The sequence below is a fragment of the Cucurbita pepo genome, chromosome 15, assembly GCF_057944985.1.
Source record: "Cucurbita pepo subsp. pepo isolate OVF chromosome 15, ASM5794498v1, whole genome shotgun sequence".
NCBI classification, from domain to species: domain Eukaryota; kingdom Viridiplantae; phylum Streptophyta; class Magnoliopsida; order Cucurbitales; family Cucurbitaceae; genus Cucurbita; species Cucurbita pepo.
This window is the reverse complement of record NC_141812.1, coordinates 8,674,664-8,697,622: the sequence shown is the minus strand read 5'-3', so window position 1 is coordinate 8,697,622 and position 22,959 is coordinate 8,674,664. Positions and strand designations below refer to the sequence as shown.

The window sequence follows — 22,959 nt, the reverse complement described above, 5'->3', positions numbered from 1 at the left end:
GGTCGATCTAACACAAAAGTTAAGTTTTTGAGAGGTTGGTAAGTGCTGAACAGGAATGGAATAAGAGATCGCACAAAACGTGAATATATGTTAATGGGTCAAGAGGGTTATCGTGAGGACTTGGTCGTGTTTGGATGAGCTTGTTAGAGTCTGAGATTAGAGGTGGGTGAGTATACCACGAGCATCATGCACAATGTAGCTGTGTGTATGAACGTGATATATATATTTAGCTTGTATACGAGAAGCATGATGCTTGTGATTGTGCACGTGGTTTAATGGCTCCTCAGCCGAGACTTTAGTTACTAACCCACCACTAGATTTTGTCAATGATGACGGCTCAATGAGCTTGTTGACGAGTAAGAGAAGGCTCGATTAAAAAAAAAAAACCATGGCTCGTGCTTTACTTTTATGCAGTTTAGTTAGTTTTAGAGTATTGTTACTCGATCATTTTGTATTTACTTTGTTTATATATTCAAATTCTCACCTCACATATTAAACGAACAAAATCGAATATTTGATATTTTAAGTAATGTATTTTACGCGTTCCGTTAGATTAGTTGTGGTTTTGTTGACGAAAAATCTAAAATTTTAAACTAAATTAATAAAAATACGTCTACGTTTTATACTTGATTTAAAAAAATATATTTAAAATTTTAAAATTTTCAATAATACATTTTATAAGAAATCAACCAAGGAAAGATCTGGTATCAAATGATAAAGAAATCACTGCAACAAGAATAAGATTCAGATTATTTTGTTGATCGAATATCTCAAGGGCAAGAACACTGGTTTGAGATTCGAATTACTCCACGAGCAAGATCGATCATGTCTAGCTTGAATGATTCTTGTTGATCAAATATCTTAGGGCAAGAACACTCGTCTAAGATTTAAATCACTCCACAAGCAAGATCGATCATGTCGAGCTTGATTCTATATGCAACTTAAATTACATAGAATTGCAAATAAACTTAGTCATTGACGAAAGTAAAGCACAAATACTCATTTTACTATATTTTCCAGGTCTACTTACAAATAGAACAAACATAATTATCATACTTCATTATCATAATTATCCACTATGTAAATAAGTCTTAAAATAAATTAAAAAAAGATCCGCCCAAAATTTATAACAATGAAACTTCATTCTTGTTCAATGTGGTATGAATCGAAATATCTTTTGATAATTTCAACAACATTTTTTCTTCACATCTTCATTGAAGTATATTGTATGATGAATCTCTCAGGGTTCATATCAACGTTTAAACTTAAAAAAATAACCGTACAGTAAAATATTCTTAAATTTTAAAAAATTTATAAAATATAATTTTAAAATTGAGATAATACTCTTGAATAGAGCTATTATTTTTTTTTTTAAGTAAGAATATTATTAAAACTTTTGAAAATTAGAAAGTGGTTCCAGAATATTTTTATAATTTAGCTAAAAAAATTATTTTATGATATAATTTTAATTTTAATTAATTTATTTTTGAGAAGGTATAAATGTAATTTGACGAATCAAACGGCCACATACATTCTCTCTCTCTCTCTCTCTCCTCCAGTCTATGGTGTCCATTTGTTTTGTGGTTAACTCTCAAAATTCCCCATAAAAAGCCTCACTTCACTCTGCTCCAGAGGCCTCTCCCTAATCCTGCAGAGCCATGGCCGCCGCAAGAGTCTTAGCCAATGCCACCACCACCACCACCACCGCCGCCGCCGCCTCCTGTTTTCTCTCCAAGACCTCTTTTCTCCCCAAGCATACCCTCCCATTCAACTCCAATTTCATTTGCCTCTCCAGAACATTCCCTTCCTCCAGAAAATCATTCTCCTGCAAAGCTTTGTACATCCCTGAGGTCAAGACTAAGGAGGAAGGTCAGCCTGAAACCCTTGACTATCGCGTCTTCTTCACTGATCAGTCCGGCAAAAAGGTGCGCTCCCTGTTTTTTTTTGTTGTTTTTTTAATGTTCTTTTTCCGTTTCTGTATCGGCATGTTACTGGATGGATTTGAATCTCTATTTGTCGTTTTGAGAATTGTTTGTGTTTTGGTAATGAATTTGATGAATTGTTTGGGTTGTAAGGCGAATGGGTTTGATTGCAATTAACGAATTGGATTGCCATTTCGAATTTTGGTTTGGATGGATCTTTAGAATTTTATGAACTGTGATTGATTGCGAGGATGCAGATCTTGGATTACGGACCCTGTTTTTCTGTGTGTATTGGTGTATATCCCTTATGCAAGCGGATACCTTATGTTCTCCAACAATTTATTTGAAGGACTGCGAATAAGAGACTCGTGATTTGGGATTGATTTTTTCTTTGCAACTCTGAAGTGTCAGATATTAATCATGTTAGCGTTCTGTTAGATTCAGATATGATGTTTTTGTTTTCCTAGGCTTATAAGATTGAAAATTTGTTTACTGATCAAACAAGTGTTCTTGCTTTAAGATATTCGATCAACAAGATAATTTGAATTTTACTTCTCTTATCGCTGTCTAAAAAGTTAATTTGAACGAACTTTTTTCATGTCTTATGAGTGAATGGATTCTACGTTCTCATATGAACTAACAAGAATGCTGCACTCTTTTGCATTTTATTTCATCATGTCATAAAGGAAGTGCCATTTATGGTGTAGGTCTCCCCTTGGCATGATATACCACTGCATTTGGGGGATGGTGTTTTCAACTTCATTGTTGAAATTCCTAAAGAAACCAGTGCAAAAATGGAGGTTGCAACAGACGAGCTGTTCACTCCTATAAAGCAAGATACCAAAAAGGGAAAGCTTCGATACTACCCGTAAGAAACGATGTGTTTGTTGCTTAGCTTTGCTACATATTATTGCTGGACCTCTATGGGGTATTGAAGTTTGTTAGACTTAGACATGATATAATAAGAGTTAGCTGTTGGCCAAGTGCCTACTCGTATAAATGGATGGTTGTGGAAAGCACAACCCAGTGGCCGTATCCTGTTTTTCTCATCGAAAATGTTAGTGTTCGTCCATCGTAGTGTAGCAACATTTTTCATTTGGTTCTCAGATACTTATTTTTGAGAGAACATCGTGTAAAAGATTTTTGTACTTCAGTTCTAGTTGTTGTCAAAATATCCATTTCAGCCTCCACTAATAGATTTTTCAAATTCTCGGAGAGTTGGACTATCTTAATGTAGTAGCCCAAGACCACCGCCAGTAGATATTATCCTCTTTGGGAGATATTATCCTCTTTGGGCTTTTCCTCAAGGTTTTTAAAACACATCCGCTAGGGAGAGATTTTCACACTCTTATAAAGGGTGTTTTGTTATCCTCCCCAACTAATGTGAGATCTCACAATACACTCCTCTTCGGGGCCCAGCGTCCTTGCTGGCACGCGTTCCTTCTTCAATCGACGTGGGACTCCCCAATCCACCCCCTTCGAGGCCCAACGTCATTGCTGGCGCACCGCCTTGTGTCCATCCCCTTCGGAGCTCAGGCTCCTCGCTGGCACATCGCCCGGTGTCTGGCTCTGATACCATTTGTAACAGCCCAAGCCCACCGCTAACAGATATTGTTCTCTTTGGGCTTTCCGTTTCGGGCTTCCCCTCAAGGTTTTTAAAACGCGTCTGCTAGGGAGAGGTCCACACCCTTATAAAGAGTGTTTCGTTCTCCTCCCCAACCGATGTGGGATCTCACAATCCACTTCTCTTCGGGGCCAGCGTCCTCGCTGGCACTCATTCCCTTCTCAATCGATGTAGGACCCCCCAATCCACTCCCCTTCGGGGCTCAACGTCATTGCTGGCTCACCGCCTTGTGTCCATCCCCTTTGGTGCTCACGTTCCTCGTTGGCACATCCCCCGATGTCTGGTTCTAATACCATTTGTAACAGCCCAAGCCCACTGGAAGTAGATATTGTCCTCTTTGGGCTTTCCCTTTTAGGCTTCCCCTCAAAGTTTTTAAAACGTGTCTGCTAGGGAGAGGTTTCCCACCCTTATAAAGGTGTTTCGTTCTCCTCCCCACTGGAAGTAGATATTGTCCTCTTTGGGCTTTCCCTTGTAGGCTTCCCCTCAAAGTTTTTAAAACGTGTCTGCTAGGGAGAGGTTTCTCACCCTTATAAAGGTGTTTCGTTCTCCTCCCCAACTGATGTGGGATCTCACACTTATGTAGTTGTAACCATAAGTACTATCTTTCCACCTCTAGTTGTTTCTTGAATATTGATATGCATAGTTTTTATTTGTCGTTTTTTAAATGATTAGTTTGAGACTCTTGCATATGACATTTGATTCTCGAATACCGTCTCTTTTAATACTTAACCACTTGATTGCTGTGTCTCACAGTTACAATATCAACTGGAATTACGGATTACTTCCACAAACATGGGAAGATCCATCCTTAGCTAACTCTGAAGTTGAAGGTGCATTTGGAGACAATGATCCCGGTATGCACCACAGGCTGTTTTCCTTGAACTTTCTTTTCAGCTTTTGTAACTTCCTTAACCCAAATGAATAAAATGTCACAAATTATAAACCCAATGATTTTGTATTATTTCGTAGTTGATGTTGTTGAAATTGGTCAAAGTGATCGGAAGATAGGTGAGATTCTGAAAGTGAAACCACTGGCTGCTTTAGCCATGATTGATGAAGGGGAACTTGACTGGAAAATAGTTGCAATTTCACTAGATGATCCTAAAGCTTCACTAGTGAACGATATAGACGACGTCGAGAAACATTTCCCGGTATTCATCATCTTTACCAGAATATGTATGTACTAATGGAGTGAAAGATTTTACCTACCTAATCCAAGAGTTACCTGCAGGGAACTTTAACTGCTATAAGGGACTGGTTTAGAGACTACAAGATCCCTGATGGGAAACCTGCTAACAAGTTTGGTCTGGGAAACAAGCCTTCAAACAAGGTACGTATACAAACTCCATCCCTTTTCAATTATTTGAGCCTTTCGCAATTTTTTGTTTATAGCTCAAAGGGATCATATTTTTAATTCACCAATACAGCATAAGAGCTTGCCTGTGAATACAAGATGGTTGCTATAGTGTAACATACCTGATATATATATACATACATATATGTATTACAATTGGGGTGTTGGGAATCCCACGTGACCCATCTTTCCATACTTCCTTTTCTTTTTACTAGCAGCAGTAAATTCTTATTGCGTTCACTTTATTTAAGCAATCTTTGGATCTAGCTTTTTTCTGCCCAAATTTGATCTCCCCTGGCTGTCCCCAACCCCGAGTGAATAAAAAAAATTGACATTGTAACTAATTTTGTTTGATTTATATCTTCTTTTAGCTTAAGTTGTAACATGGCATACTTGGTGCAGGATTATGCCCTTAAAGTTATCGAAGAGACCAACAAATCTTGGGCCAATCTCGTTAAGAGATCAATTCCTTCTGGTGAGCTATCTCTTGTATAGAGTTCATTGATTGTAGGAAGCTGCAGGTTCTGTTTATGTTAGTGCTCAAAGTGAAAGCGGATTTGTGAATTCTGGCTTTCTGATTTATATGTTTATAATGACATGGAACCCATTTTCCCATTGTTGAGACAGACAGAATAATATATGCCCAGTTGGTGATTTTGTTTTTCTATCGGACAACTCACCCTAATCCTATAGATGATAAATGATCAAGTAAGAGAATTCTTGATTTAGTTTCCTACCTTAATGACAGAAAAAGGAGTGTCGAGAGATTTCGACCCGTTTAAAAGACACTTCAAAATGAAGTTTTTTAGTTTCCATGCACAAAATCTTTATAATTTTAGTGCTTGGGAAAAACAATAGAAGAAAAGCATCATCAATGTAACAGCCTAAACTCATAGCTAGTAGATATTGTTTTCTTTACGTTGTTACAAATAGTTTTAGAATCAGACACCGAGTGGTATGCCAACGACAAGGCTAAACTCTAAGGGGTGGATTGTGAGATCTCACATCAGTTGGAGAGGGAACGAAACATTCTTTAAAATAAGAGTTTGGAAACCTCTCCATAGTAGACACACTTTAAAACCTTGAGGAAATGCTTGAAAAGATAAGCAAAGGTAAGCTCGAAAAGGACAATATCTGCTAGCAGTAGGCTCGGGCTCTTACAAGGAAAGAATCTACCGATTCTCTTAAGGGTAGAATTCTCACCACCAACTTAGAGAGAACACGCCAATTTTAGTGAAACTCTTCATTTGTTTTGTTTTGTTTTTTTGTCTTTTGTTTTGGGTTTGTTGGGCGAGAAAACAAGTCTAATGGGGAATGGATAGCATAGGGTTCTGTATGGTATCTGCTCTTCCCTTGAAAGGACCAATGGTGTTGTCCACTTTATCGAAGCCATGTGATCACTCAGGATTGGGAATCTGATTGAATTCAAATAGAAATGCCTTGTCCCAAGCTCTGATCTAAGCCAATTCGTTTTTACGTAGCTTACGGGCCAAGCGACATATGCTCGAACCTCTGGCCTCAGTTTAAGAGAGAGATTTTTGAGAGAGTGGCCTCAGTTTAAGAGAGTGATTTTTGAGAGAGATTATATATGCAAGTAAGAGAGTAACAACAACGACTCACGGTATATAACTATTGGTAGGGAGAAGTTGACAACTAGTCATATCCCTACATTCTGAGGCATTTCATGTCTCTGTCTCTGGCATGCTTAGACATGATTTTTTCGAAACGTCATACTCCCTAGAAATACAAAAGTAAAACACTAGAACATGGAAAGTTGACAAAGAACCTGGAAAGTTGACAACTAGTCATATCCTCTATAGTACATTCTGAGGCATTTCATCCAGGCGTAGACATGATTTTTCCGAAACGTCATACTCCCTAGAAATACAAAAGTAAAACACTAGAACATGGAAAGTTGACAAAGAATCTGGAAAGTTGACAACTAGTCATATCCTCTATAGTACATTCTGAGGCATTTCATGTCTGGCAGGCGTAGACATGATTTTTCCGAAACGTCATACTCCCTAGGAATACAAAAGTAAAACACTAGAACATGGAAAGTTGACAAAGAACCTGGAAAGTTGACAACTAGTCATATCCTCTATAGTACATTCTGAGACATTTCATGTCTGGCAGACTCCCTAGAAATACAAAAGTAAAACACTAGAACAGGAAAGTTGACAAAGAACCTGGAAAGTTGACAACTAGTCATATCCTCTATAGTACATTCTGAGGCATTTCATGTCTGGCAGGCGTAGACATGATTTTTCCAAAACGTCATACTCCTTGGAAATACAAAAGTAAAACACTAGAACATGGAAAGTTGACAAAAAACCTGGAAAGTTGACAACTAGTCATATCCTCTATAGTACATTCTGAGGCATTTCATGTTTGGCAGGCGTAGACATAGTTTTTCCAAAACGTCATACTCCCTAGAAATATAAAAGTAAAACACTAGAATATGGAAAGACATAAAGAGCATATTGTCATGGACAACACGCCTTGGACGTGACACTTTGATCATAGCTTGGTGTTATATCATTGGCATCCAACTTTCTGAGATCAAATTATTGTGTTCTCAGATTTCATTTGATAATAAATTCATTTGTTTAAAAATAATAATAAGATTATTCATAATCATTGTTTAATTTTCCGAGATAAAATCTTATTATTCTTTTGTTTTTAAAATCTGTGATGAACTGACTTGCAAAATAACTATACTAGTAAGGGTATAATGGTTATTAGAGAGGTGGTTTGGTTACAAATAGAGTTTAAAGGCATCATGATGGTCTCATGGCCCTACCTTCAATTGCAGTGCCGAAGTTGCTAAACTAAACATAGTTTAACTAGTATAAACCACGTGTCTTTGACCAAGAGGTTGATCTCATATCTGTACGGTGAGATCCCGCATTGATTGGAGAGGAACGAGTGCCACTGAGGAGACTGGGCATGAAAGGGTGGATTGTGAGATGTTGGAGAGGGAAATAAAACATTTTTTACAAAAATGTGGAAAATCTCCTTAACAATTGCGTTTTAAAAACCTTGAGGGGAAACATCTCCTTCACAATCGCGTTTTAAAAACCTTGAGGGGGAACATCTCCTTCACAATCGTTTTAAAAACCTTGAGGGGAAACATCTCCTCCACAATCGCGTTTTAAAAACCTTGAGAGGAAACCTTTCCTTAACAATCGCGTTTTAAAAACCTTTCCTTAACAATCGCGTTTTAAAAACCTTGAGGGAAAGCTTGAAAGGAAAGCTTGAAAGGGAAAGTCAAAAGAAGGTGCATTTTAAAAACCTTAAGAGAAAGTCTGGAAAGGAAAGCTCAAAGAGGGCAGACAATATCTACCGACACTATCAATCACAATACTTTAAATGTCAAACCAATCATAGTTCAACTAGTATAGAACATGAGGACCAAGAACTGAGTTCCCCCATTACATTTACTATCGAACTCGAACTCAAAAGAAAACTACGACGCTTCGCCATTGCCATTGATGCCGTAAATTCGATTTTCTTACAAGGTCAACAGCCAGTAGAAAACAAGAGTTATACAGAGATTACTGCATAGTCTTCAACAACAAACATTACACTACACAACTCACTCAGATACAAATCTCCTAAGAGGCAACTCATCTACAGACCACACCATAATGCTACAAGAAAACTGAAACCAATAAAGAATCTAAACTAAATTTGCTTGAAAACCTTCTCAGCTGCAGCTATAGTATGTTGAATATCTTCAGAAGTATGCGCCAAGCTGGTAAACCCTGCCTCAAACTGTGAAGGCGCAAGGTATACACCTTGCTCCAACATTCCCCTGTGAAACCTCCCAAACTTGGCAGTGTCACTCTTTTTAGCATCTTCAAAGTTATGAACAGGACCATCGGTGAAGAAAAACCCGAACATCCCGTTTATGTACCCTCCACATATTGCATGCCCCGCCTTCTTCCCAGCACTCACCAAGCCTTCAACAAGTTCGCTCGTGATCTTGTCTAGATATTCATAGGTTCCTGGTTCTTTCAATCGCTTTAGCGTGTGTATCCCTGCAGTCATTGCTAATGGATTCCCACTTAAGGTACCTGCCTGGTACATTGGTCCTGCTGGTGCTACCATTTCCATGATCTCTCTTCGTCCTCCATATGCACCGACGGGTAGACCACCACCAATGATCTTTCCGAGCGTTGTTAAGTCAGGTGTTATTCCGAAATACTCCTGAGCTCCACCGTAAGACAAGCGGAATCCTGTCATGACCTCATCGAAGATGAGGAGAGCGTCGTTTTCCTTGGTGAGTTTGCGTATGGCATTTAGAAAATCTGGTTTTGGAGGAATGAAACCAGAATTTCCAACAACAGGCTCAAGGATAATTGCAGCAATCTCTCCTTTATTGGCATTGAAAATGGCTTCTACAGCTGCTATGTCATTGAACGGGGCAGTAAGAGTTTCCGAGGTAGCTGCTTTCGGGACGCCAGGAGAATCGGGAAGGCCCAACGTTGCCACTCCACTACCAGCCTTGACAAGAAATGGATCAGCATGGCCATGGTAGCATCCCTCAAATTTTATGAGTTTCTCCTTGCCAGTAAAAGCACGGGCAAGCCGAAGCACGCCCATGCATGCTTCGGTACCGGAGTTAACAAACCGAACCATTTCTATGCTTGGAACAGCAGATATCACCATCTCAGCTAAAACATTTTCCAAAAGGCATGGAGCACCAAAGCTAGTTCCTTTCTTCATTGTTTCAGCTAGAGCTGCAAGTACCTATGAGAATATTATTGTGATGAATATCTATGAACATGTCCTTTAAAAAAAGTTAGGACAAACAAAATTATACATTCATCAACTTCTAAAAAGTTTACGTTCGTATCTCTTAGAGTTCGGATATGGTGAATCATAATTTATATGATATCTAGAGATTTAAACCTGTAAATTTTTAGAAGATACAATATGCTCCACACATTGTTCGTACTCGTTTTCGGAGCAAAGTTCAACTGATATCTTTGTGGCTTTCTGCCATTTAGATCAAATATATAGTTCCATAGTATCCAGCTACTTTTTTCCATGTAATTCCTCCTGTTCTTTTCTATTATAGAGATAGCATGTTCATGCATATGCCTCTAAAACAAATATGAATCATGTTCATGCCATATGCCTCTAAAACAAATATGAATCATGTTCATGCCATATGCCTCTAAAACCGACACTTTGCTCCAAGCCTCCAAATGAAGTCTATTCCTTAGATGAATATATAATAGAAAGAAGAACACTGTGCTTTATCATTGAAGGTTAGAGAGGTCGTTATTGCATTTCCCATAGAATAGATATGAAGTAAAAATAGGAATCAAATGGCCAGCTGATCATCACTATTCACTATTAGGGGTCTCCCCAAGGAGGTTTCATCTAAGAAAAATTCCAGACTAGCGATATAAAGGGTAAGCCTAAAGAGGCCAATATCGGCTAGCGGTGGGCTTGGACTGTTACAAATGGTATTAGAGTCAGACACCGGGGCAATGTGCTATCGAGGAGGTTTTAAGCCCCAAAGGGGGGAGACGTGTTTTAAAAACCTGGAGGGTAAGCCCGAAAGGGAAAGGCCAAAGAGGACAATATTGGCAAGCGGTGGGCTTGAGTTGTTACAAATGGCATTAGAGCTAGACACCAAGCGATGTGCCATTGAGGAGGCTAAGCCCCGAAGGAGGGTAGACATGAGGCGATGATGTGCCAGCAAGGACGCTAGGCCCTGGAGGGGGTGGATTTGGTGGGGGTCTCACATCGATTGGAGAAAGGAACGAGTGCCAGCGAGGACGCTGGGCCTCGGAGGGGGTGAATTATGAGATCCACGAAACACTCTTTATAAGGGTGTGGAAACCTCTCCCTAGCGGACGCGTTTTAAAAACGTTAAGCTTGAAAGGGAAAGTCCAAAGAAGACAATGTTTGCTAGTGGTGAACTTGGGCCGTTACATTAAGGACGAAGAACTTTAGACTTAGAAGCAAGGCAGAAGACCCCAAGTAACAGAAACTACAACACAAGTAGAAACAAATTGAAGTAAATAAACTGGTGGAATTGTACCTCATCATCAGCATGACCAATAATCGCCGGTCCCCAAGAACCCACATAATCAACATATTCATTACCGTCAATATCCCACATGTGGGAACCCTTTACAGAATCGATTATTATCGGTTGTCCACCAACAGATTTGAAGGCACGAACAGGGGAATTCACTCCACCAGGCATTAGCTCCTGCATACAATTTCCAAAAGCGTTCAAAACTATTTTTCACCATCAGGACGTCGAACGTCGAACAAATCACAACAAAACCACAAAATGCGCGTTACAATAAAACTCTGATCGCACTCCTAGGTCATTAAAATCGCCACTAGAAATCAGAATCACAGACCATGGAATTCAAATCGAATTCTCATCCTCAATCAAACATATCTAAACACAGACTGAAAACCTAATGCGAACAGAGAAAAAGCCAACGATTACAAAAAGAGGAGTTTCACGAAACAATCCGAAAGATTCCATGGACGTGGAAGGATAAAAGTGAATGAAAACAAGAAATGTACCTTGGCAGCATTGAAAGCCTCTTCAGATTTGTTGAGAGTGAAATTCTTCTTCTCATCGAGAGTGACGGCCATTTTGACACGGCCAAAACGAGCGGACCGTGAAGAGGTACGAGATAACTTAGTGGCGCATGGAAGGCCGATTCCGACGAAGCCAGCAAGAGTGACCGCCATTTTCTCCCTGGAAACTGTGTTAAAAGATGGAAGAAGATAAGAGAATGTATATATAGAGCACCACGTCAGCCACCCTTATAATTTTATTTGAATTTTGTAACTGTATGATGTGTTAAATGCCAAATGAAAATAGTATGTACTACCAGTAACATGGTAATCATTTTTTATAATTTCATTCATCTTCCCACACGTTTAAATAAAATACAAGCTACAAATTAAATCTTAAGATAAATATTCTACCAAAATCAAATATACTCAAGTACTCAAATAAATAAAAGATTGCGAGACGAAAATAAAATAGTTTGGAATTTAATTTTTTTTGTTATCAAAATATTATATTTTTACTTTAAATTTTAAACTTAAATTTAAATTTTGAGTTTTTTGTTTGTCGTTAAATTTTAAAAAATTACCTTTTAAATTTTTTTTGTTCCGTCTTTAAATTTTAAAATATTATATTTTTCCCCTTAAATTTTAAATGGATTTTTTATGTAGTTAGTGTATTTTAATAGTTTACACTTTTGCTCTTAATTTTTTTTTTATTATTACCTACCTTTGATTAATTTCTAATTAATTAATTAAAAATAATTTGAATGCGAGAATTTTTAATTAATTATAATAAGTGATAAAAAATTAATAAAAATTAATTTAATTATAATCCATTTTATCTAATATTTTTATTAATACTCAGTTTTGATTAATTTCTAATTAATTAATGAAGGAGGAAGATGGTAAATGACCAAAATACTTTTATCTAAATACTCAGTTTTGATTAAGAGGAAAACTTAGGTTTTAAGTTTTCCGTTGAAGTTCTGGTGTTACAAATTATAATCAATTTTATCTAATATTTCTCAATTGAAACGACATATAATTATTTTATGGATTGTAGTTGAAATTTTAGTGTTTGAATTTGATAGAAGATTTGGCTAAATTATTATTAACAACCTCCTTTGTTTTCTTAATTCTTACTTAATATCATTTTAAAATAAATTTTATTTTTTAAAATTTAGAATATTTTCCTTTTAAAATTTTTATTTTTATATTGTTGTTTTTCTTAATTCTTACCTAACTATTAATATCATTTTAAAATAAATTTTATTTTTTAAAATTTAGAATATTTTCCTTTTAAAATTTTTGTTTTTATATTGAGATTACCATTAAGAGAGTATTTATTTTTATTAAGATTTTTTTTTTTTTTTTTTTTTTTTTTTTTTGTATAAAAATGATTTTTTTAGAAGTACCATAATCAAAATAATTTTGAGTGATATAAAATATTTAAATAAATAAAATGAGTTTTTGTGTCTTTAATTTTTTAAAAAAATATTATATTTTATCTCTTAATTTTAAAGATATAAATATATTTTATCAAGTAGTTTTTATAGTGTTCTTGTATTTCACTTCTCCCCTTAATTTTTATTAATATCTGAATAATTTTTAATTAATTAATTAAAAATAATTTGATGTGAGAATTTTTAATTAATTATAATAGTGATAAAAAATTAATGAAAATTAATTTAATCAATTTTATTTAATATTTCGATATATTATTTTATGGATTCTTGATTATAATTTTATGGATTGAATTTGAAAAAAGATTCTGCTCAATTATTAAATTTTAGTTAACCAAAACGTTTTTTTAATGGTTAAAAAAAGATGTTAATGTCATTTTAAAATAAATTTGATTTTTTTAAAATTTAGATATTGATTTACATTTTTTTTTTTAATTTTTGTTTTTATATTTCTTCTCATAAATATTAAGATTTCCTATTTTTTGGTTTATATAAAAATTTAAAATATTTGTTTTTATATTTCTTTTAAAAAATATTTCATAATTTGAGATTTTCTATTTTCTTTTATATAAAAAACTGATTATAGATAAAAATGGATTAAAAGAATATTTATTTTTGTTAATTTTTTTTTGTATATAAGAATAAAAATGATTTTTTTGGAATGTAATAATCAAAATAATTTTAACTGACATAACATACTCAAATAAATAAAAGATTGTTTAAATAATTTTATATTTTATTCTGGAATTTAATTTTTTCTTTTTTATATTAATACCTTATTTTAAATTTTGAGTGTTTTTTTGTGTTAAATTTTAAAAAATACATTTTAATTTTTTTTTGTTCATCTTTAAATTTTAAAATATTAAATTTTTTCCCTACAATTTTAAATGTAATTTTTATATAGCTAGTGTATTTCAATATTTTATACTTTTATCCTTAATTTTTATTAATACTCATTATTAACTTCTAATTAATTAATTAGAAATAATTTGATGTGAGAATTTTTAATTAGTTATAATAAGTGATTAAAAATTAATAAAATTAATTTAATTATAATTCATTTTCTCTAATATTTTATTATTAATATTTACTCTTAATTAATTTCTAATTAATTAATTAAAATAATTTGATACGAGAATTTTTTAATTAATTATAATAGTGATGAAAAATTTATGAAAATTAATTTAGTTACAACAAATTTTATTTAATATTTTTCAATTGAAACGAAATATAATTATTTTATGGATTTTTAGTTTAAATTTTAACGTTGGAATTTGATAAAAAAAAAAACCGTATAAATTATCAAATTTTAGTTAAGAAAAATCATTGTTTTTTTGTTTTTTTTTTTTTTTTCTTTAAATTTTTTCAAAATTTAAAATATTATATTTTTCCTCTCAAATTTTAAATGTAATTTTTATATAGTTATTGTATTTCAATATTTTATACTTTTGCCCTTAATTTTATTAATGCTCTCTAATTAATTAATTAAAAATGATTTGATGCGTAAATTTATGAAAAATTAATTTAATTATAATTTATTTTATCTAATATTTTTATTAATACTCACCTTTTAAATCTTTTAAGAAGTTGGACAAAAATAAAATACTCAAGTACTCAAAATTTTATATTTCATTTTAGTTTAATTTTTTTTTCAATAAAAGGTTATATTTGAACTTAATTTTAAATTTTGAGTTTTTTTTTGTGGTTAAATTTTAAAAAATTAACTTTTAAATAATTACCTTTTAATTTTTTTTTATTCCGTTTAAATTTTAAAATATTATATTCTCTCCCTTAAATTTTAAATGGAGTTTTTTAGTAGTCAGTGTATCTTAATTTTTTTTAGTTATTATTACTTACCTTTGATTAATTTCTAATTAATTAATCAGAAATTAATTAATTAAAAATAATTTGATGCGAGAATTATTAACTAATTATAATAAGGAATGAAAAATTAATGAAAATTAATTTAATTATAATCAATTTTATCTAATATTTTTTATCAATACTCAGTTTTGATTAATTTCTAATTAATTAATTAAAAATTAATTTCATTATAACCAATTTTATCTAATATTTTTCCAATTTTAAATTAATTTCATTATAACCAATTTTATTATTACTCACCTTTGATTAATTTCTAATTAATTAATCAGAAATTAATTAATTAAAAATAATTTGATGCGAGAATTATTAACTAATTATAATAAGGAATGAAAAATTAATGAAAATTAATTTAATTATAATCAATTTTATCTAATATTTTTTATCAATACTCAGTTTTGATTAATTTCTAATTAATTAATTAAAAATTAATTTCATTATAACCAATTTTATCTAATATTTTTCCAATTTTAAATTAATTTCATTATAACCAATTTTATTATTACTCACCTTTGATTAATTTCTAATTAATTAATCAGAAATTAATTAATTAAAAATAATTTGATGCGAGAATTATTAACTAATTATAATAAGGAATGAAAAATTAATGAAAATTAATTTAATTATAATCAATTTTATCTAATATTTTTTATCAATACTCAGTTTTGATTAATTTCTAATTAATTAATTAAAAATTAATTTCATTATAACCAATTTTATCTAATATTTTTCCAATTTTAAATTAATTCAATACTCAGTTTTGATTAATTTCTAATTAATTAATTAAAAATTAATTTCATTATAACCAATTTTATCTAATATTTTTCCAATTTTAAATTAATTTCATTATAACCAATTTTATTATTACTCACCTTTGATTAATTTCTAATTAATTAATCAGAAATTAATTAATTAAAAATAATTTGATGCGAGAATTATTAACTAATTATAATAAAGAATGAAAAATTAATGAAAATTAATTTAATTATAATCAATTTTATCTAATATTTTTTTATCAATACTAAGTTTTGATTAATTTCTAATTAATTAATTAAAAATTAATTTCATTATAACCAATTTTATCTAATATTTTTCCAATTTTAAATTAATTCCATTATAACCAATTTTATCTAATATTTTTCCAATTTTAAAATGAAATATAATTATTTTGAAATTTTAGTGTTTAAATTTGTTAAAAAGATTTTACTAAATTATCTCTAATATTTTCATTTTAAGGGATGGAGACATTTTAATTTTACATAATACCTTACCCTCTCATCACAATTTCAACTCGGTTAACTTAGTTCTGCATATCCATACCAACATTCTCGAATAATTTCCGATGCCAAATCTAGAAAATAACACCCCAATCGATCTCGAACTTAGACTCTCTCTCCGTCCTCCGTCACCACCGCCCTCTCTCCATCCACCGTCGCCACCCCCCCCCCCCCCCAATTATGTCCACAGTCGCCGTTGCCACCGCCCCAATTTACAATGACACCAGCAACACTCTCACAACAACAATCAAGTATCGACCCAATACCATCGACATTACCCCAACAAGTCGTAATCCCACCTCACTCCCCTCAAGTTCCACAATCCAATCAAAGACGCCAAAGAAGTAGACCAAACAACACGCCGATCGAACCACCATATCCATGGTCCACAACCTGTCGAGCCGTAGTCCACGAACTCGCTTACCTCCAAGCAAACCGCATCCTCACAATCACGGTTGACGTCAAATGCAACCAATGCAAAGAAAGTTACAACATGGGGCATGATTTGGTGGAGAAATTCAACTAGATAGCGAGTTTTATTGAGAGAAATAGAGATACTCCACTTAGTAGGGCTCCCCAATCATGGACAAAACCTACGTTAGCGAATTGCATGTTGTGCATGCATGCAAAGTGCGTAGAGCCGGTGATAATCGAGGATGAGAACGAACGAATAAATTAGTTGTTTTTACTTTTGGGACGATTAATTGGACTTTAGAAACTTAAATATCTCAAATATTTCTGCACCCATACTAATATTCATCAAATCGAGGCTAAGGATCGCCTCGTTTTTCTCACGTATCTTGCTTTGTGTAAGCAACTTCAACAACACTTCTATTACTCATTTGATTGGAATTTTGGATTAGGTTTTTGATTATTGAGGAAAGATTTATCTTTTTTTTTTTATTATTATTTGAGATAAATATAAAATTATAAAAGTTTCTGCACCTATACTAATATTTATGTTTGTGTCTGTTGTGTGTACTTGTGTTTTAGCTTCAAGAATTTACTTTGGTTTTTTTAAGTTGCTGGTTTTAAATGTTTTACTGTATGGTCCTAAAAATATTTTGAAATTTATGAATGGTTGTCAGAGTGCAGTATCGATGATGTCAGTTAGTAGCGGGTAGATAAAAAAATGACATACAAACCATCTACTATTGGAGTTCAAAAAACTTAAAAGAAATTGAATTTACTAGAGTTCAAAAAACCTAAAAAAGATTGAATTGTCAAATACTGTAGAAACCTATTGTCAGAAAAGGAATAGCGAAAAAGACACACACGTAAAATATTGTTATTCATTACCTATAACACCTACCTTCCATGGATAATTATCAAAACGAAGTTAAAAATTTTTTTTTTGAAGAACACCCATATATTATTTTGATGAATTATGAAATGAACCTTAGGAGTGGTGCGCATTACCATAAATGGATGGTGCACCAACAGTTATTCAGCAACGCCATCGTAAAAAAAAAATATAAAAAGTGTAAAAAAAGATATAAAAAGAAGAAAAATATAAAATTTTATTGCAACATATAGACTAAAGTTAAATGAAAAACCACCTAAAACAGTCCAAACATATAATTCCACCTATAAAGTCGAACAAATTATACTCGAGTCATTGCATAAGCATTCGATAGTTAATTAGATTATCTCTGGATAGTCATGTAAATATTCGACAAGCCATAGAAGTACAATCATGAGAGAATAGATTTTCATCTTCAAAATTGCTTAACTTAAATTGAACGATAGACATAATAATCATAAAAACAATTGTATTTCAAAACCAAATGTAAATGTATATCACAGACAAGTTTTCTGAATCCCGTTCACACCATTGGTCACAGAGCCCCACTATCCATGTAATTGAAGAGATGAATAACACAACAGTAGTCTGTAAACGTCACGTTGTTCACACACCACAGTAATCAAACCCTCAAACATTACCATCATAATTAGAAACCAAAATATGAGAAAAAATAAAAGTAATAGGATCCCAACTAACAAAACATATTTCAACCCAAAAACAAATAAAAGATGGTTGGTGAAAAACTAACAATATTTGGAGGGGATAACAGGACTTTTATTCCTATTTTCTTTATAATTTTAAATATTTTTTTCATATTAAAAAAAATAAATTTTTTTTTTATTGTTTTTATATGTAATTTTAAATATTTTGTTTATTCATTTAATAGTAAAAATAATTTTTTTTGATTCATTGTAATATTAAATATTTTATTTTTATAATTTCAAATATTTTGTTAATAATAAAAAATAGTAAAAATTTAATTTTTTTCGTATGTAATTTTAAATATCTTTTATTCTATTTTTATTTTTATTTTTTTAATATTGAATATTTTGTTTTTTATAAATTCAATTATTGATTCTACCAATTTTGCTAGATATCAAATGAGAGGGGTGATAGGAACATTCTGCACAGTCCCGACCCGTGGACATCTCGAACTTATTATACTTTCGATTTCCTTTTTATCCTGATAAATACTAATCTAAAACATTATAGGTAAATAAAAGGAGACTTTATATACTTTCGATTTCCTTTTTATCCTAATAAATACCGATCTAAAACATTATAGGTAAATAAGAGGAGACTAGTTAGACCATTCAAAAAATAATGAGGAGACCATACATGTTTTTGAAGCAAAAGCACCCGAACAAAATGTTTCTCGACCAAATGTGCGTACATTATTTCAAATATAATATACCTAATTCTTTCTGATTAGATATTTCAATGAAGCGATACAAAGAGTAGCTACTGCTGTCGATTTCACACACAATTGCAATCCCTCTCAAGATTGTGTTGACATTTTTCAGTCAAAATGTTTTAAAATGTCAATGTGACGACCCTAAATTTCCACATATCTAGAGTCGCCACTAACGTCTCATGCTTATCTATAAAGCGGAAATATAACTCTTACATGAACATCATTTATAACGTAAACTTCAAAAACGTTTAAAACAACTTTTCTCTCGAAAACACAGCCATGTTCTTACGTGTTTAAATACAAAATACTAAAATTTAGAGAAAATAAAAACAAATACAAAATAATTTAAAACAATGTAATACAAAACAACCTATTCTAACTTAAAACTAAGAATTTAAATATGAATCTATCTTATGCACGTGCTACAGTCTCTGCTCGCGATGCTGCCGTCCTCCGTACAAGTGCGCCTTGCCCTTTACCTGAAAAATGATGTGGCACACGGTCTGAGTATTTCAAAGAATACTCAGTAAGTGGCCCCACTATAGGGGACATGCAAATGCAAACACATGCAGTCATGATTTAGGGACCTATCTTTAATCATCTTAGGGGTGGCCTCCAGTCTCGGACAAATTGGATGTGTACTTCTTCCCTACACACGACTCACACGTGCGAGTGTGAATCCCTAGGGCGCTCGCACACCCCCTGGACCCTCTGGTCAAGCTAATCTGTAGCGACGTCCGGAGGTCAGCGGAATCCCATAGTGTCATGCGCCTCATGAACACCCTCATCTGTGTGCATTCGCACCTGTGCGCGTCCGCACTCATCATCTCTAGGGGAAGTAGCCCTATGCTTATGAACATACAATATGCATGAGGTCCCTCTAAATCCTTCATAATGTCTCTTCTGACACAACGCTCTGGTCTCATCTCTTTGTTACTCTAGGTAACACATACTCGTGGATATTTATATTAATATCATTTTCACGCTCTTAGGGTTGTGTCCTATGTCGATCTAACGACATGATACAATATGACACTCATCATCATATAGCATGTTCAATATGGAAAACATCATCATATTAAGGTAAACGTCACGCAATCATCATACTCATCATATTGCCACAAAGTGCATCAAACATATCAAGTACGACATTCATCAAAATATATATATACTGAGCACATCATCAAGTATCGTAACCCACACATCATCATAACTCATATACCGCATCGTATGACATAGTTCATACATCATCCTAACTCATACAATTTTTAGCCTATCCTATAGTAAGGCCACTTACCTGGTTAGCTAATACGGGTGTCACCAATTTATCCTTAATGAAAGTTCGATTTTCCCTGTGTATCCAAGCCAACCTATATGAATCCATGGCATCAATTTCATGTTCAATTCTCTAACTCTTACAATGGTTCATGTGCTAAACTTCATGCGAACAATAAAAACTTTGCATGGATAAAGTCTTGGAACGTTATAATATACATTTAAATATATATATATATATTATATATATATTTTATTTATATTAAGATTTCATTTTCTATTTTTTATTTTGAGGGAGTACTTTCTTGTCTTCTAATATTCTTCTTATACTCTACTTTTTCTCTCAATTTTTGTTCAAGTCATATTCTTCACCAATTTTTAATCGATTCTTATTAATCATATTATTGGTCAATCCGATCGATTCTTACTCCCAACTCTTCCCTTTTATTTTTCTCTTCTCTGTGCTTAGTAATATTAGAGGTTTGAAATCAATTGAACTCTCATGTAGGAGTAATACATTTAATACCCTAATGAATACTCATCAAGCAACTAAGAATTAATAATACTGAATACTCATCAAAATCGGTGACCTGACATCCTGCCCCATTGACATCGACCTTTTTATCAAAATCAGTGACTTGACATCCCGCCCCATTGACATTGACCTTTTTACCGATCCTTTTTACCCTAATGAATATTCATCAAAATCGGTGACCTGACATCCCGCCCCATTGACATTGACCTTTTTACCGATCCTTTTTACCCTAATGAATATTCATCAAAATCGGTGACCTGACATCCCGCCCCATTGACATCGGCCTTTTTACCGATCCTTTTTACCCTAATGAATATTCATTGGCCCTAATGAATATTCATCTAAAATCGGTAACCTAACACGTCAGGTCAACTGGCAGATACTCTGTAATCATCCGCACGATAACTTTTCTGAATCCAGTTCACGCCACCCTAATGAATATTCATCTAAAATCGGTTACCTAACACGTCAGGTCAACTGGCAGATACTCTGTAATCATCCGCACGACAACTTTTCTGAATCCAGTTCACGCCATTGCTCGCAACTGGCAGATACTCTGTAACATTACATAATAATCAATAAAAACAATGTGCATATATCATCCGCACGACAACTTTTCTGAATCCAGTTCATGCCATTGCTCGCAACGGCAACAATGGCCCCTCTATCCATGTAATTGACCCAACACAGTGGTGCTAGATACTCTCATACTCCCACATATTGTTTAATTAGAGTCGAACAAAAACGTGATGAAGATGTCCTGCACGGTCCCGCTCCATTGACATCTCAGCCTTTATATACTTTGGTCAATCCCCTTCTTACCCTAATGAATACTCATCAAAATCGGTGACCTGACATCTCGCCCCATTGACATCTCGACCTTTATATTCAATCCCTTTTTACCCTAATGAGTCCTGACGTCCCGCCCCATTGACATCGGCCTTTTTACCCATCCTTTTTACCCTAATGAATATCCATCTAAAATCGGTAACCTAACACGTTAGGTCAACTGGCAGATACTCTGTAACATTACATAATAATCAATAAAAACAATGTGCATGTATCATCCGCACGAGAACTTTTCTGAATCCAGTTCACGCCATTGCTCGACGGCAACAATGGCCTCTCTATCCATGTAATTGATCAAATGAATGGACCAATAGATATTCTTGAAAAATTACATAATAATCAATAAAAACATCTTAACAATCTTAGTGTATTCTAGAACCAAATGTGCATGTATTCACGACTTTCTGAATCTCGTTCATTGCCATTAGTTGGAATGACCATCTATCATGTAATTGATCACAAAAAAAATAGTCTATAAATTCATAAATAAACAGAGATTTAAATTCAGACGATCCTCAAACAACTAATAATTTTGTTTATTCTATTTTTTAAACAATTAATATTTTTTTTTATAATTTCAAATATTTATTCGTACTTAATTTTTTAAAAATATTTTGTTTATTCTATTCTTTAAACGGTAAAAATTAAAATATTTATCTTTTAATATTAAATATTTTGTCTTTTATAATTTCAAATATTTTGTGAAATAGGTGACAGTGACTGCACAGTCCGGCCCGGTGACATCTCAACTTTTATATACTTTCGATGGTTCTCTTTTTTATCCGGATGACTATTTATCTAAAATCGAGTCTATTATTGACGTGTAATAATCAATAAAAGTAGGTTATAAACTTGCATATCTAACCAATTAAAAAAGAATCTACATACACTGAATCAAGATGCACCAAACCAAAATGCTTCTCCAATAAATATAATATACATAATTCTTTCATTTGGTCGGAGATGGTAGTGACAATAAATATAATATACATAATTCTTTCATTTGGTCGGAGATGGTAGTGAAGAAATTATATTCACCATTTTCAGGAGAATGAGAGTGAAGAAATTATATTCACCATCCACATTCCCTCTCAATTACTAATTACCGGCCATGCCCGGTTCATGATTTCTACTGTTTTTTATAATGATATTTAATTTATAAGTGTTTTTTTCTCTATCTATTTTTTTTAATTATGATATTTAATATATAAATGTTTCTCCAAGTGTTTCTCACTTTTTTTAATTTTTAATTATGATATTTAATTTGAGTGTTTCTCTTATTTCTTTTAATTTTTAATTAGATTTTTAATTTTTAATTTGATATTTAATTTAAGTGTTTTTTTAATTTTTAATTTGATATTTAATTTAAGTGTTTTTCTTATTTTTTTTAATTAGGTTCACAATTACAGTATAATATTTAATTTCTATAATTTGAAAGGACAGCAAAATCTAAAAATTTATTTATTTATTTATTATTTTACTTGAATTTATATGATTAGTT

General features: G+C 32.7%; 2 protein-coding genes across 2 annotated transcripts; one reads left to right on the top strand and one right to left on the bottom strand.

Annotated features, from left to right (window-relative positions):
• The first annotated feature begins 1,568 nt into the window (after window positions 1-1,568).
• On the top strand, window positions 1,569-5,564 carry LOC111811105 (soluble inorganic pyrophosphatase 6, chloroplastic-like). The gene is made up of 6 exons (XM_023697834.2): window positions 1,569-1,925; window positions 2,630-2,790; window positions 4,300-4,400; window positions 4,516-4,697; window positions 4,778-4,876; window positions 5,303-5,564. Exons 1-6 carry the CDS (start codon window positions 1,659-1,661, stop codon window positions 5,393-5,395), a joined length of 903 nt encoding a protein of 300 aa, XP_023553602.2. The 5' UTR covers window positions 1,569-1,658; the 3' UTR covers window positions 5,396-5,564.
• Window positions 5,565-8,358: 2,794 nt separating this feature from the next.
• LOC111776239 (glutamate-1-semialdehyde 2,1-aminomutase 2, chloroplastic) lies at window positions 8,359-11,668 on the bottom strand. Its single transcript, XM_023655636.2, has 3 exons — window positions 11,465-11,668; window positions 10,962-11,135; window positions 8,359-9,655 (listed from the first exon to the last, which is right to left on the bottom strand). The coding sequence occupies exons 1-3, from the start codon at window positions 11,633-11,635 to the stop codon at window positions 8,588-8,590; spliced, it is 1,413 nt and encodes a 470-aa protein (XP_023511404.2). The 5' UTR covers window positions 11,636-11,668; the 3' UTR covers window positions 8,359-8,587.
• Between the last annotated feature and the right edge of the window lie 11,291 nt (window positions 11,669-22,959).